This window comes from Trachurus japonicus, chromosome 6 (assembly GCF_045865225.1).
Source record: "Trachurus japonicus isolate A0001 chromosome 6, Traja_1.0".
Taxonomy (NCBI): domain Eukaryota; kingdom Metazoa; phylum Chordata; class Actinopteri; order Carangiformes; family Carangidae; genus Trachurus; species Trachurus japonicus.
The window spans coordinates 14,523,137-14,537,429 of NC_140912.1; the positions used below are offsets into that span (position 1 = coordinate 14,523,137).

The 14,293-nt window shown below is 42.0% G+C and overlaps 1 protein-coding gene across 15 annotated transcripts; it reads left to right on the forward strand.

The window, feature by feature from the left end:
• The first annotated feature begins 205 nt into the window (after positions 1–205).
• Positions 206–11,839, forward strand: tpm1 (tropomyosin 1 (alpha)). 15 transcript variants are annotated; one of them, XM_085779132.1, is made up of 10 exons: positions 206–425; positions 822–947; positions 4,674–4,807; positions 5,186–5,303; positions 5,844–5,914; positions 6,765–6,840; positions 7,042–7,104; positions 7,205–7,274; positions 7,880–7,958; positions 8,891–9,102. In XM_085779132.1, the coding sequence occupies exons 1-10, from the start codon at positions 312–314 to the stop codon at positions 8,892–8,894; spliced, it is 855 nt and encodes a 284-aa protein (XP_085635258.1). In that variant the 5' UTR covers positions 206–311; the 3' UTR covers positions 8,895–9,102. The 15 variants fall into 15 exon arrangements, with proteins under 15 accessions (XP_085635258.1, XP_085635259.1, XP_085635255.1 ...); XM_085779133.1 differs by lacking the exons at positions 822–947; positions 6,765–6,840 and adding exons at positions 1,140–1,265; positions 6,136–6,211; XM_085779129.1 differs by lacking the exon at positions 822–947 and adding an exon at positions 1,140–1,265.
• Positions 11,840–14,293: the final 2,454 nt, after the last annotated feature.

Sequence of the window (14,293 nt, forward strand, 5' to 3'; positions counted from 1 at the left end):
GGAGCTGCCTTCATGTCCATCACACCCCATATACAGGCGTATCAAAAGTCAAATGTTTGGGAGCGACGAATCACTGAGCAGATCCTTAAAAAACACTCGGGCACCCACACACGCCTCCTCCCAAAAAGTATTGGATGTCCAAAGGAATCCAGTCACCCCCCCTTGAAAGTACATATTTGACAGGGCACAGTCAGGCAGAGCCTGCACTCCAGCTTAGCGTTCAGTAAGGCACAGACGCCCAGCTCCTCTCTCGCTCTCTTTGGTTTTCATTTGGACGTTTTGTTGGTGCCGCCAAACAGCAAAAAGCAGCCATGGATGCCATCAAGAAGAAGATGCAGATGCTCAAGCTCGACAAGGAGAATGCCTTGGACAGAGCTGAGCAGGCTGAGTCAGACAAGAAAGCAGCTGAGGACAGGAGCAAACAGGTCGGCTGATTTTTTTTTCTCCTTTTTTTTTGGTCTTTTGTGGGAAAACTCAAAGATCCATAGAAAAAAAAAAGCAGGAACACCACCAGCAGCAGCATAAAGCTGCTGCCCTTTAAATGGATCGCGTCCTAAATACGGATTAATTACTTTCTTGGATAATCCCAAATAAGGATTAAGTTAAGAATAACTCAACCTTCATGATTTTTTTGGGATGTTACTAAGTCTCTTCTCAACTGTTTGACAGTTAGTGATGTAAATATAGAATTTATACATTATGATTATCATTTTCAAGATTTAAAATCATAAATCAATCATCTATGATAATGAATTGAATTGTTGCATGTTTATTCCATATTGTTTTAACTCATATATAATGTCTTTTATATGCATGTATAGTTAGAGGACGAAATAAGAGAGTTGGAAAAGAAATTGCGTGTTACTGAAGATGAAAGAGATAAAGTGTTTGAGGAGTTCCAAACTGCTGAGGAAAAGCTGCTGACCGCTGAGGAGGTCGCCACCAAGGTATCTGATCCTGACCTGCATGAGCTTCCCTAACTTTTCTCTTTTCTCTCTTCTTTTTCCCCTGTCCTGTCCTGTCCTGTCCTCTCCTGTCCTGCGTGTCCGTCTGTCCGCGTTCTTGCGCACTGTGCGCGCTCACGCAACTCTCCTGCTGATCACCTCTGAAACTGTCCTGCACTGAAACTCGCGCCTCAGCTTGAGGACGATTTGGTAGCTCTGCAGAAGAAGCTGAAGGGAACTGAGGATGAGTTGGACAAGTACTCTGAGGCTCTTAAAGACGCCCAGGAGAAACTTGAACTGGCTGAGAAGAAAGCTACCGATGTAAGTAGGGACGGGATTCACAAAGGCACAATTCCTGCACAACTCTTCCTCACATCTTCAACCTCTCATCACTGTGTGTGGGTGGGGGGTGGGGGGTGGAAGGGTGGGGGCGACAATTCAACGCCACTGAGAAATAAAGTCTCCTATCTTTGCTCCAAACTGACTTTATCTATCAACTCTGAAATCGCATTCCTTTGGGATGGTGTGCGTTTTGTACATTTGCCCATCCAGGAAAAACTCATCATCATCAAACTCCTAATTGGCATTTTAATCAAACCAACTATTGTTGAATTGTCGCCTTATGTTATATCAAAGATCACATGCACAAACTCTTACAAGTCAGCCCAACGAAAGCCAGATTGACTTTTTATACATTTGTAAATCCACTCCATCCATAGATTAAGTCAAGCATTAAACTGGATAAAACTTTATTATTATTATTATTTATTTATTTATTCTTTTAAATCCAGAAGTTTCCAGTCTCACATGTCTCCGGCCCAACCAGTCTTATTCAGAGTGAAGAGTGAACAAGTCTAAATGTGCAGTCTTCCCAAGCGCACGGGGAGGAAGCGCCCGGATAAATATAGCCCACTGCTTTATATGGTCAAGATAGAGCTCACATCTGCGGCCTGCGCTCTTTGCTTACCAAAGGGAAAAACGCTGCTTCCCATCAGCAACGTCCCATGCAGCGTCTCCCTTAAAAAAGAAAGAAAAGAAAAATTAAGCTCATCTACAGAAAACTAAATAAATGATCCCCTTATTGCTCATAGTTATACTTTTATTCCACCACATAAAAGTGAAACTATGTAAAGAATTTAGATTTAGGCAATTCAAGGTCTCGACCAGCTGGAGACACTAAACACACTCTTCATAAACATTTTCTGATGACCAACAATCCCATTAATGACTCATTCAGGGTCAAGTTCGTGTGCAGCACCACAGTCAGTCAGTTTGCAGAGTGGCCCTGAACACACCTTGCTGTAACAATACTTTAATTGGATTCCCTCAGGGAGTTAGTGTCTTAGAGGCTCTAGGCTGCTTTATAGTGAGCTTTAGCCTGTCAAGCTTAATTCTGAATTCTGTTCCCTATAGGCCTCCATACATACTGCTGTGGATCCTGTCTTAATAGGCCTTTATGGATCTTTAAGTATAGTTGAAGCGCTCATATGACTTTAAATGATACTCAGTTTTTATGGCCTTGTTTTTTCTTCTTGTGTCTGGACTGATTTCCTGTGATATTCACAAAGTCCAGAATGCAGCCTGTAATTACTTGATCCAGCGAGGACTTATTGAATTCCCTGTGGTCTCAGAATATTTCATGACCTTATGTAATAGGGAGGATTGACCCGCAGAGGGCGCTGTGGCTCCATTATTCCGCCACCACCAGCATGATGCACACAATGTAGTGTCAGGGAGTAATCCTCTCATTAAAACACATTGTTACTTTGCATCAATTAAATTCAATATTCAATTATTATAGGGGACAATGCAACAGGTTTCCACCGCGTGACGTTTTGCACAAAACATGCAGAATATTTTAGTTTTTACGGCTTATTCTTGATACCAGCGTAGTGCTACTTCCTGAACAAATGAGAGAGCATTGCAGAGTGCGCCTCCGGAAAGCTTGCGCACTGACCTGGCTGTCTTCACGCAGCATTCAGCACAATCTAAGGACGTCACCTCGTTGCCTCTCAGTTTCTCGGAAATAGTGCTTCTGCAGGGAGAGGGGATTTTTCTTAAAACATATATTTATATATAGTTGCACAGTAAACAATGGCTGGAGCTACATCATTGGACGCGGTAAAACGAAGGATTAAATCATTGCAAGGGCAGGCAGACGCTGCTGAAGACAGAGCCGAGAGATTACAGAAGGAGTTGATTGCGGAGAGGAAAACCAGAGAACAAGTAAGCATGCTTAGCCTATAACCGCCTATAGTCAGACAGGACCCGCACATCACACGCAGAACGACACATCCTTTCCCTTTGCAGCCGCGCTTCACTTCATTTGGTGTCTTCACTTTGAATTGACACGCAGTGGTACGGCGAGATTTCTCCTGAAAAAGCCCCAAACGGAGCAGCGGGTGGCTCTGTCGCTCTGTCGCTTGGCTGTGCCACCACAAACTAAGTGTTACTGAGGGGGTTGCCTGCTGCTCCGGGCTTAGCGGCTCTAATTGGTAACGTTAGGCCGCTGATGCCCAGGTCTCAGCCTCTGAAGCGACCCTGGCGCGTTGTGTTGTTGAGATATCTTCCCGCTTTACTTTCCGCTCGCATCTCCCGTTTGATGCCATATCTATATAACGGTCCCATTCAACCTGCTTTCTAGTAAGCTCCGTTTATTCTGAGCTGCAGGCAGCACGGCACAGGGTAAAACACATGAGAAATATATATATTTTTTATTGCAACCAGGAAGTTAAAAGTGAGCTGTGGCAACATTTAAGGTGCCAGTGTGCACTGTGAGCTATGCTCTTTGACTTGTCCATATAAGGACAATAGATTTTCACAGCTACAAATGAGAACATAGCGGTAGTTACCCAGAGGGGAAAATCTATGTGCAGAGACCAGTCTCAGACAGTTTTTGATTTATGTCATGCAAGATGGTTGAAATGGAATTCAAACCATTGCCTCAGTTTAAACATAATGAGTAGTCTAGCTCCCCTGTCAAGATTGACACCTTGAAATGCACTCGGGTCCAGCTTTGTGCACTTTTAGCCTGAGCTGCACGGCGAAAACAGACAAAACACCTTTTGAATGACTCTGACTAGTAGTTATATCCTGTTTTAAAAGTCATTGTGCGTTTTCAGTACAATGTAGCTCTAATACCTGCTGAGCAGACCTCAGAAAGCAGAAGCAGACAAAGGCCTGCTCTCTTTTTGATATCACATTCCTAATAATGCAAATTAAATAAAGCTTAAAACAAAAATTAAATGACTAATGTGACCAGCTCTATCATTCTGAAATGTCTGCAACAGTTGTGAACTACCAGAAGAGACTCCCCTGTGGTTGTATACGAACCATGTGAACAGTCATTTACAGAATAATTGTCTCAGGCTCTTTGACCCGAGCCTTGTTAATGTTCTCTCAGGGGCCTGGTAATGAGGCAGGGTATTCAACCTTCTGTCAGCTTGGGACGTTGTTATCATTATTATGTAATCAGTGAGGAGCAGAGTCAAGCCTCCAGGGAGGGCTCTTCCCCACAGGTGACAATCAGAAACACTTGAGCAGCTACACTCACCCACTGGGTATGAAACAAAGTTCGAGTGCACTACAAAGCCTCCCACACCCTAAAAAACACAAATACACCATATATATTCTTTGGGCTGACATGTACGTATGAACACGTGTGATCTGCAGGTTGTTTGTTAAAGGTGGTGAAATCCAAATTCTGACGCGCTGTCCTTCTCTCCCCAGGCTGAGGGAGATGTCGCTTCCCTTAACAGACGTATCCAGCTGGTTGAGGAGGAGTTGGATCGTGCTCAGGAGCGTCTGGCCACTGCCCTGACCAAGCTGGAGGAGGCTGAGAAGGCTGCTGATGAGAGCGAGAGGTGGGTTTCCTTTTTAGCGGCGAAGACTCAGGCGTCTGATCTCAGCCATTTTGCTGTAGAGACCAGGTGGCAGGGCACGAAGCTCCAAGTGCAGCTGCGTTTCCAGCCCTTTGTATGGGGGCACAAGCAGCTCCTCTGTGCTGCCGATCTCCGTGTCGGACTGGCTCACTGAGCTGTGTCAGATAGCGCAGTGATTTCCTCACATCCCAAATCCTGTATTTCCCCCTCTTTCATGTCAGAAAATATTTAGCCATTCACCTTAAGACGACTACATTAAAGATTTACTAGATCGCTACATTGCACCGGACACGTGTTTCCTTATTATGTCTAGGTTCCTGATTCCTAACAGTCTCTCCAACTGTTTGTCCCCTCACACAGAGGCATGAAGGTCATTGAGAACAGGGCCATGAAGGATGAGGAGAAGATGGAGCTGCAGGAGATCCAGCTCAAAGAGGCCAAACACATCGCTGAGGAGGCTGACCGCAAATATGAGGAGGCGAGTTTTTCAGGCCTCCTCAAAACAAATCTGTAATCAATATCACTGTGATGAAACACTGTGATAATTATTGAATCGTTGGTGAATTTCCAAGACTTAATCTTAAACCTTTTAATGTTAAAGTAACCAGTTTTCACCCATGTATGTGTAATTGTGGCAACATTTTGACTATATTAATATTCATGATTTGATTTAACAAATTGACAGTTTGTCAGTAGACATAAAACTTTATTCATGTATTTTTCAGCAACTATAATTCCTTTCAGCACCCATAAGTGGAGGCTGTGTAGAAACAGATAAAGGACAATATCCTCTGTAATAATATAACAGATGGATTCATATGAAAAGTGAAATTGTTGGTGAATAGTTTAAACAAAATTACCACTCTGTCTGTAAAAAGTGTTGCCAATACTACTGAACCATTCTGGAGGAGTACACTTTCCACTTGTACGTCCACTCCAAACCTGTTAACCACGTCGTAATTGTGTCACTGGTGAAGTATGTGTTGTGTTGTAACACTTTGCTATGCTGCACCTAAAGGTTGCCCGTAAGCTGGTCATCATTGAGAGTGACCTGGAGCGTACAGAGGAGCGTGCTGAGCTGTCAGAAGGGTAAGATGTTTCACCTGTGTGTGCACTAAACCTGCATTTCCACATGCACGCCCACCAGCGTCTAAACAGTCGAAGCTTTCAGCACTAATACACAAAAGTATGACACCTGTTCCCATTTTGAGCAGTGTGCCCCGTGTTCTTACTGTATGTGCTAATTATTTGCATGCTCTTCATGGTTTGAATGGTTCTGGCTTGCGCACGTACGCCACACCCATTAACAGACGAGCTCGGAGAGTGGAGGAAGAGCTAAGGGTTTTGGAGCAAAGCACGAAATCACTAAGCTGCTCAGTCACACAGGTACTACAAACCAAAACTAACACACACTTCTGTCTTTTGATGAGCGGCTCTTTTCACTTTCATTCGTGCTGCTGAATGAAGCCTCTTCTTTGCTTGCTGTGCTTGTTACTCAACTCTTTTTGTGCTGTTGTATTCTGGGTAATACACTCTTTCATGCCTCTAACACAGCAGAGATTGTGCAAGAATAACCCCCCCACCCCCCCATGTTTAACTCAAAAAGCAGAGATTGTGCAAGAATAACCCTCCCCACATGTTTAACTCAAAAAGCATGTTTTAATTCATTTTCAACTGCTCTTTTATGAGACTCACATTGCTATTCTCACATTCACTGCTCTGTTAAGGCACTTGGGGAAACACTTGGGGTTCCCTCCTTATTCAATCCCTGTAGTTCTTACTTATTTTGTGTCCTCTCCCTCCCTCCCTCCTCTTTACCTTCCCTCCACCCGTTTTGTGTCCACCTCTGGTTCTATCCATCCTCACTTCCCTCCTTTTCCCCTCCTCAAACTCCTCCTCCTTCTCTTTTGCGACTTCATCCCTTTGTCTAAAACACCAGCAAATGCTCTGAGCTTGAGGAAGAGTTGAAAACTGTGACCAACAACCTGAAGTCACTGGAGGCCCAGGCTGAGAAGGTAAGTGCGACCTTGCGGCCAAGTGCATGCTGTCAAACCCATCAGCAGAGGAGCCCGGGGAGCTGAAATCTCTTCACATCAGTTTAACTTAACAATATGCCTTTAGAAGATGTGTGCGGTGCCACTTTGAATATACTAGGACATTAAGCATTGGACTCCATGTCCCTATGTTTGACTCCTGTCTTTGATTTTGTCCCACAGTACTCACAGAAGGAGGACAAGTACGAGGAGGAGATCAAGGTCCTGACCGACAAGCTGAAGGAGGTAAAGTTTCACAAGGCCTTGTATGGGATCGCAGGAACATTCATACAAGTCACAGGTGCCGTATCACATTCTGACTCATAAATCTGTCTCTGGACCACAGGCTGAGACCCGTGCTGAGTTCGCTGAGAGATCAGTAGCCAAGCTTGAGAAGACCATTGATGACTTGGAAGGTATGATTTTTTGTTGCACCTCACCGCAGAATGCTACTCTGGTTATCATTAGTGTTGTTATTATTATTAGTAGTAGTAGTAGTAGTATTATCATTATGGGTCATGGTATTTGGGTAAGTGCTCAGTCTTTCCTAGACGATTCTTTGCTGTTTCTGCTTCTCTCTTAATTTCATCATGCCTCTTTTTCAGACACCAACATGCTTTTGTTTTATTGCCTCTTTTACCTTCCTTATCAATTTTAGTTAATTTTTGAGGAGGTAGGAAGGTCTGGCTTTGACAATTATCAGGTTTTAGGCCTAGATGTTGATTTAGTGTCCATAGGGTCACATTGAACGGCTGAGAGCCATATGGCAGTGAGATAAACGGTCCACGGTGCTGAGGAGTTTGCCCTCATTTTTTGTGCATTTCCATTCTATCATTTTCTGGTGTAACTTTGTTTTCCTCTTTTCCCAAATCTTTCTCTATCACTTCTTCTTTCCTGTCCTCCTCCCTCTCTTGTCAATGGTCTGGATGCTTCACCCTTCACCTCCTTGCCATGTGATCCTCCACCTTTGCTCTCTGTCACTGCACCCTCCCTCCCCCGTACATCCCCGGCCCACCAATAGATGAGTTGTATGCCCAGAAACTGAAGTACAAGGCCATCAGCGAGGAGCTGGACCACGCCCTCAACGACATGACTTCCATGTAATTTTCAACTTGCCATGCCTGTTTGTTCCGCCGTCCATCCTTTGCCCCCTTCTATGTACCACCCCCCGCCTCCGACGTCTCTCTTAGTTTCTTTTACCCAATCCACTCGTGTGTCTGTCCTTGGATCGTAAATGGTTATGGACTTTTTTTTTTTGATTTTGTTTTAACCTAAACGTCTTAAAACAGACACTGTGGTACTCCATGTCTGTATAACTGAAGCTGTCTAAATGACTACAACTCACTCTAAGTGCTTATGCCATCTGTGTCAGTATCACTGATGTTAGATGAATACTGGAAACAGGACTGAGTGAATGTAATGCATGAACAAAAACAAAAAGCACTTACGTTTTCCAGTTGATTTCTGAGTTGTATATGTTTCATGTGATATTGTTCTGCGGGTGATGGATTTGTAAATGTGGTGATATTTGTGGTCAATTCATCTGATGTTTTGACGTCCCAAATGCTGCATGCAGGTTGTCTATTGAAATGCTGAACTCTGTAAAAGAAGCATTTCAATTAATCAAATTCAGTCTTCCCTCTTCTACTAATAATGGTCTACTTCTGTCTAGAAGAAAGGCCCCTTCTGTGTCCCTTGTTTATTTGTTAGACCCTCGTCCCTGTTGAATTGTCATAACTTTGTCTCCTAGCGTTTTTACTAAACATCTGAGTATTCAGTGGACAAGTGACCGGTCCAGCGCTGCTCTTCATGTTTTAGTAGAAAGGTTTTGATCGGAGAGGGGATGTCGTAGCCCCAGCCTCCAGTTTGTGCTTGTCAGCATTGTGTTGTCTCATGTTGAGTTTCCTCTATGCATTGTGAGTTTGTAGTGAGGTGCCGTGACTCCGTTGGTTATGGTGTATTGTGGTGCGCACTGGATAGGTCCCATCGCAGCGACCCCCCTGGTTCACTCTGCTTCTTCTTTCCTACGCAGATAAATTGTTTACACCTCATCAAAGACGCCTCCTGCCGGCTGAGCAGCATCTGTCTGCTCTCACCAGCCTTCTCTCCATTTCCCCTTCCCTCTCTGTCTTTGCTTTCCTTCCCTCATGTTTTCATCCACATGTCAACGTCACTCGCATCCCATCTCTTGTACAGAATCCTAGAATCTTTCTGCGTTGTGTAAAAAATAAACATCCTTCCTTCGATGTAAGCTGTATCTCTTCACTCTGTCCTTTTTTGTCCTTTTTAATTTCTTTTTATTTGTGGCTCTGATAAAACCAGGAACTTGTGTTTTTTTCATTTTGTTTCTACATCTCAACAAACCATTAGCTGAGCCTTACCCTCCTTTCCTTGGTGTAGTTTTAGAGATTTCAATGAATGTCCTTTTTATTGTCTTCAGATACTGTTCTGTTAAGCTGAGGTATTAGGAATATCATAGTAGTGCTTTAAGCACACAAACCTAATTCATCAGGGACTTAACTGAAAGCTGAGCCGAGTTGTGTTTTCCCTTTGCATTTGAAACTGATGCATTGCTAGCACTTTTCAATATTTCGTACTGTGGTAGGATGAGCTGACTGGAAAGATTTGAGAAGTGGAGGGAGGCAGTGTTGGATTGTTATCAGGAAGATTGTGGTAAAGTAGAGGAATGGGTAATGGTGGAATACAGAACAGTATGTCAGAGATGTTGAGCCGTCTCGTCTGCTTGCTGGGAAAACTGGATGAAACTGATATGGGTGATTATGATGACACATGGGCTTTGTATGATACACAGTATCCTGTCATATATTTGAATAAATATACAATCACACATCCTGAGTCCTTTTATTAAACCTATTTCCATGAAGCCAGACACAGAGAGACAAGCAGAAGTGAGCTGTTCCTGGAGCTGTGTGTGTTAGGAGATTTTGCTGAGCCACATTCTTACACTCAATGTGCAAATAAACTTAGGCTGCCGGATGAATGAGGAACAGTTTATCCTTTTCTGATGTTGACCAGCCATATTTGAGCATATGCTAAGACACCTTTGATCACGGATATTATGACTGAACACAGATTCATTATTCTTTCTATTTTCTTGCCACACTATCCACTTTAAGTGATTATTTATTAGGACAAGCTGCTGCCATTGTTCCTTTAAACCTTCCTGGCTTAAATCTTCTGCTGCTCTGTTTTCACTCAACACACTGTCCTGCCATGCTTTACATGCTGCAGAGGGAAAAAAAACCTGGACTACCAAAACTCCCTGTCCAAAAAACAACAGCATCGAAACACTTACAATCTTGTTAATTTAAAGCTATTCAGATATTTTCAGTGACATTGCAGTTTTACAAAGATTTAAAAAGTCTTCAGTGATCTATCTTAAAGAAGGTAGGTATCAACAGGCAATGCACTTTCTCTTTTCCTATTTTTCTTCTGATTGCCTGTCCTCTCTCTGTTTTTCAACTTGCTGTCTGACTGCAAAGATCGCCTCTACCAGCAACTTGAGAAAAACCGCCTTCTCTCTAATGAACTACGCGTGGCCTTGAATGAGGACTAAATAGTGTGAATGTTTTATCTGTTTGTTATGGTTTTGTTTTTTTAAATGTGTGTATGACAGTCTGGCCCAGTGCTCGACACCTGCACTGCTTGAAGTGTGTGCTGCTGTTTCTTTGTTTCTAGTGGAAACATAGTTAAAATCAGGGATTATTTTACAGATATCTTTTTTTTAATCTTAAAGTTATTGTGATGAAATGATAATCATTTTTGCAAACTGTTGTTGTGTTTATGTGTCTTAATGAGACTGTAACCTGTTTGCATGGTTGCTTGCATCTCATATTATAATATGAGCTTGTTTACTGAGTGTGTTTGTCTTGTTTTGGGTTTTATTTGGTGTAGATTTGGTGAAAACATAACTCAGATTTAATGACTGACCTGAATGATGTAGCCAGCACCATTATTAATGCAAGCTAACCAAATGACTCACTTCTGCTTGCTTGTGTGAGATTAAAACTTCTTCATTTGATGTTCTAACAGAGAAACTGTCACACGCTAAAGAAGAGAACCTCGATATGCACCAGATGCTGGACCAGACTCTAATGGAACTGAACAATTTGTGAAAGAACAGTCTGATCCTCCAGACCCTGCCTCCTCCCTCCTCCCACACACACTGTGGTTTTGGCTTTTTGTACTTGCACCTTGCTTACCGTAAACCCCTCTTCTCGTACCTTGCCCATGGTGGAGAGTCAAACAGCCAGATGCTATTCCTGTTGCACCGTTCTGCCTTCAGTGGAACTCCACCACTCGACCAAGGAGCAAAGCTAAAGGGAAGTAAAGCTTAACCGTTCCCTTTGATGAAGCCTAAACTGAGAAACACCATTGTTTTGCAAGCAAGCTTTTACCTTGTAATGATGTCCGCCTTTTGCAATCCTTGAGATAAGGCCTTTTTTTTGACAAGTCATCTGGTGAAGTGACATGTGCCATTGGTTACAAAAATAGTTTTCTACATCTGCATTTGAGGCTGATCCGGTACGATCCATTCCACCCTGTTTATGCACATACCAAAGTATAAAGTGGAGAAGTTTTGCACTTAATTAAACCTCAACATTATGCACATTTTGCATAATTTAAGAAAACAATGTTTTTAAAAGAAACATGTGCCCTCCTCCCTGAAAATTTCCTCTCAGATGTAAGTATACATGGACTTTGCCTGTCTCTATGTATACTGGTGCTACTGTATTGTTAAAGCAATGTCAGAAAAATGCCAATGCATTACAGTATAGTCTTTGTTTTCTTTAAAAAAAATAACATGTTCGGATTTTTTTTCAGCTTGTCTATAAAGTATGATTTCAGTCATCTGGTTGTGCGTTGTTTTAGCATCATTTTAATGTAGATGTTTCAAGTGTTTATCATATCTGAAATGTTCAAGTTATGACTATAAAATAAAAGCACGTTTTGAAAGTTTTCTAACTTTGTTTGTGGTGCATGCAAAGTAAAGACATCATACTTGGTCCATTCAAGAGGAACTAGATTGAAGGTTTTAATGGGTATTGAGGTGGATGAAAAACACTTCATGTAATGCAAATTAATAAGAAGACTTATTAAAGAGGCTTCAACCTCCCCATGAAGGTGTTGAATGTGTTTACATTTTCAGAACAAATGGAGATCTTTTCAGTTTGGCTCATGTTCCCTTGACCCTCAACTTGACCTCCAGCTGGGGGAAAAACACTGTCATGTGTTTCCTTGGTTCACTGCAGCTCACTAAGCACTACTGGACCATAGCAATTCAGTTTCAAAGTCAATCAAACCATTTAGCAAGAGTGGAACATTTTCTCAAGTTTTTTAGTTTAGTAGAAGTAGCAGAACCTTAATGGAAACCATTACTAGAAGATTGTTTCTATAGTCAGATTAAAATTAAGTTGCATTTCATTTGCTTGGAATTAGTGTTGCATTACCCTTTCATGCTGGAGTGTCTGGACCCAACTTACTACTATACCGTTGAGTAGGTCATTTAAATAACTAGTTTATCATGCCATATATTTTGCATGTTATCTTACTTTCCCCAGAAGGCATCAGTGGAGTTTAAAATACCAATTAAAGGGACAACACCTTACACACAATACAATATATGCACATTTGACAGTAGCTAACTGGGTGTTATGACTTCGGTGAAAGTTCTTTGACACATTAGAGATAAGGCTGTGTGTGTGTTTGTGTGAAAGAGAGAGAGAGATAAGCAGTGTGCGAAATACCCATCAATATTCGGGGGGGTCCCTAACTCGCGATTGTTGCGCAGTACCGTTATTTTTTTTTCTTTTTATAAAGTAGGACTATAACATTACAATAAGCCAAGAAAATTAGCCTATAGCCTAAAAAGGAGAGGCAAAGTTGTGCATTGCAATGCAGAAAGTAATTGATAATAAATAGACGATAATTCAATAAATAAAAGACAATAATTGGCACCACACTGGCGCACTTGAACAATGAATAAATACCAGGTATAGGAGACTGGCGCGCGATCAGGGCAATGCAGAAACGAATAGACAATAAATAAAATACAACAATTAAAATGAATGAAAGACACCAAACTCGTGCACTCAAATAACAACCAACTGTATAAATCTGGAGATCGGAGACTGACGTGCAATTATGTGCACGAGATCCTCAGCCTGCAACTATGACCGATCATGTAGCCTTATCTAACCATCCATCTAGCAAATACGTTTAAACACAGCATTGAACACATCCACAAATCACATTCGTATAACGGGCCATCATGAAAATTGAAAAAGCACAGACACATAGCTCACAACAGGCGCCTGGCCAAACAACACTGGGGGTTCAGGCCATAGTATGCTGAAGCAGGCTAGCCTCTTACCTTAAGTTATTTTCCTGCCTTAATGTCAAGCCAAGGGTTGCGGTATTTCCATTACCCCACCTGCTTAGGTGTAAAAAAAAGAGAAAAGAAAAGCGGCCAATCACCAGTGCTAGCAGCAGGGGCTGCGGCTACGTCTTCAGAGCACTCGGCCTCAACTTCACTTTCTTCGGCAGAGGGTGGGAGAGGAACGGGATCCTCTGTTCTGATAGCAGTGGGCTCGACTCCTGCGCTGGGCTGGCGCACATGGCTAATTTGCATAATGCGCAGGTGACACGGTTCAGCTTAATGTTAAACGAATAAATGTTTTGAATTATGAATACTGGACATGGTGATCTTAAACACATTTAATTGACCACAATAAAATTATTGTATTATATTATATATATATTTTTTTTTGACAAGATTGAGACCCCCCTCAGATTTTGCTTTTGAGTCTTTCAGGGGGTCTCAAGGGGTTAATCGGGGGGGTCCGACCCCCCCAGACCCCCCCGTATTTCGCACTATGGAGATAAGTGTGTGTGAAAGAAAAACATTATGAGTGATTATTTTAGATCTTTATGACCAGGGAGTTAGGCCTGAATCTTTTGTATTTATGGATTGGGTTGGCATCTTGAAATGTGGGGGGTGAGATGCTTTCCAAAAGTGACATGTCACGTGTTTTTAAGAAACGTATGAAAACAAGTCACCTTATTTTGTATGATACCAGAAACATCAAACATAATAATATAATATAAATGAAACTTTAAAAACTGTATGTCCTATCACCTAAGAGTGTTATTATCAAATACCCATTCTTAAAGTCAAGGCTGTAGTACTAACCAGACAGACCAAGTAACATCAAGCAGTATAATGGGCCCCCATATTGTTACTGTGCAGTTGCACATGAAAGTTGTAGCTGTCGGGCCAAGGCACACCCAACATGTAGTCAATATTATTGGCAACCTGTTTGCATGAAAAATGTTTGCAAAGTTTCTAATGATAAATTAACCTTAACAAACCTGTAAAAAAAAAAATGGCATTAGAAACTCAAAATTGTAGTAT

What these genes read in the sequence shown, in the direction of transcription:
- tpm1 (XM_085779136.1), top strand. Translation starts at nt 312, where the DNA reads ATGGATGCCATCAAGAAGAAGATGCAGATGCTCAAGCTCGACAAGGAG. An exon ending in GCTGCTGATGAGAGCGAGAG is followed by an intron (nt 4,808 to 5,185) that starts GTGGGTTTCCTT and finishes CCCCTCACACAG; the next exon opens with AGGCATGAAGGTCATTGAGA. An exon ending in GACCATTGATGACTTGGAAG is followed by an intron (nt 7,275 to 10,911) that starts GTATGATTTTTT and finishes ATGTTCTAACAG; the next exon opens with AGAAACTGTCACACGCTAAA.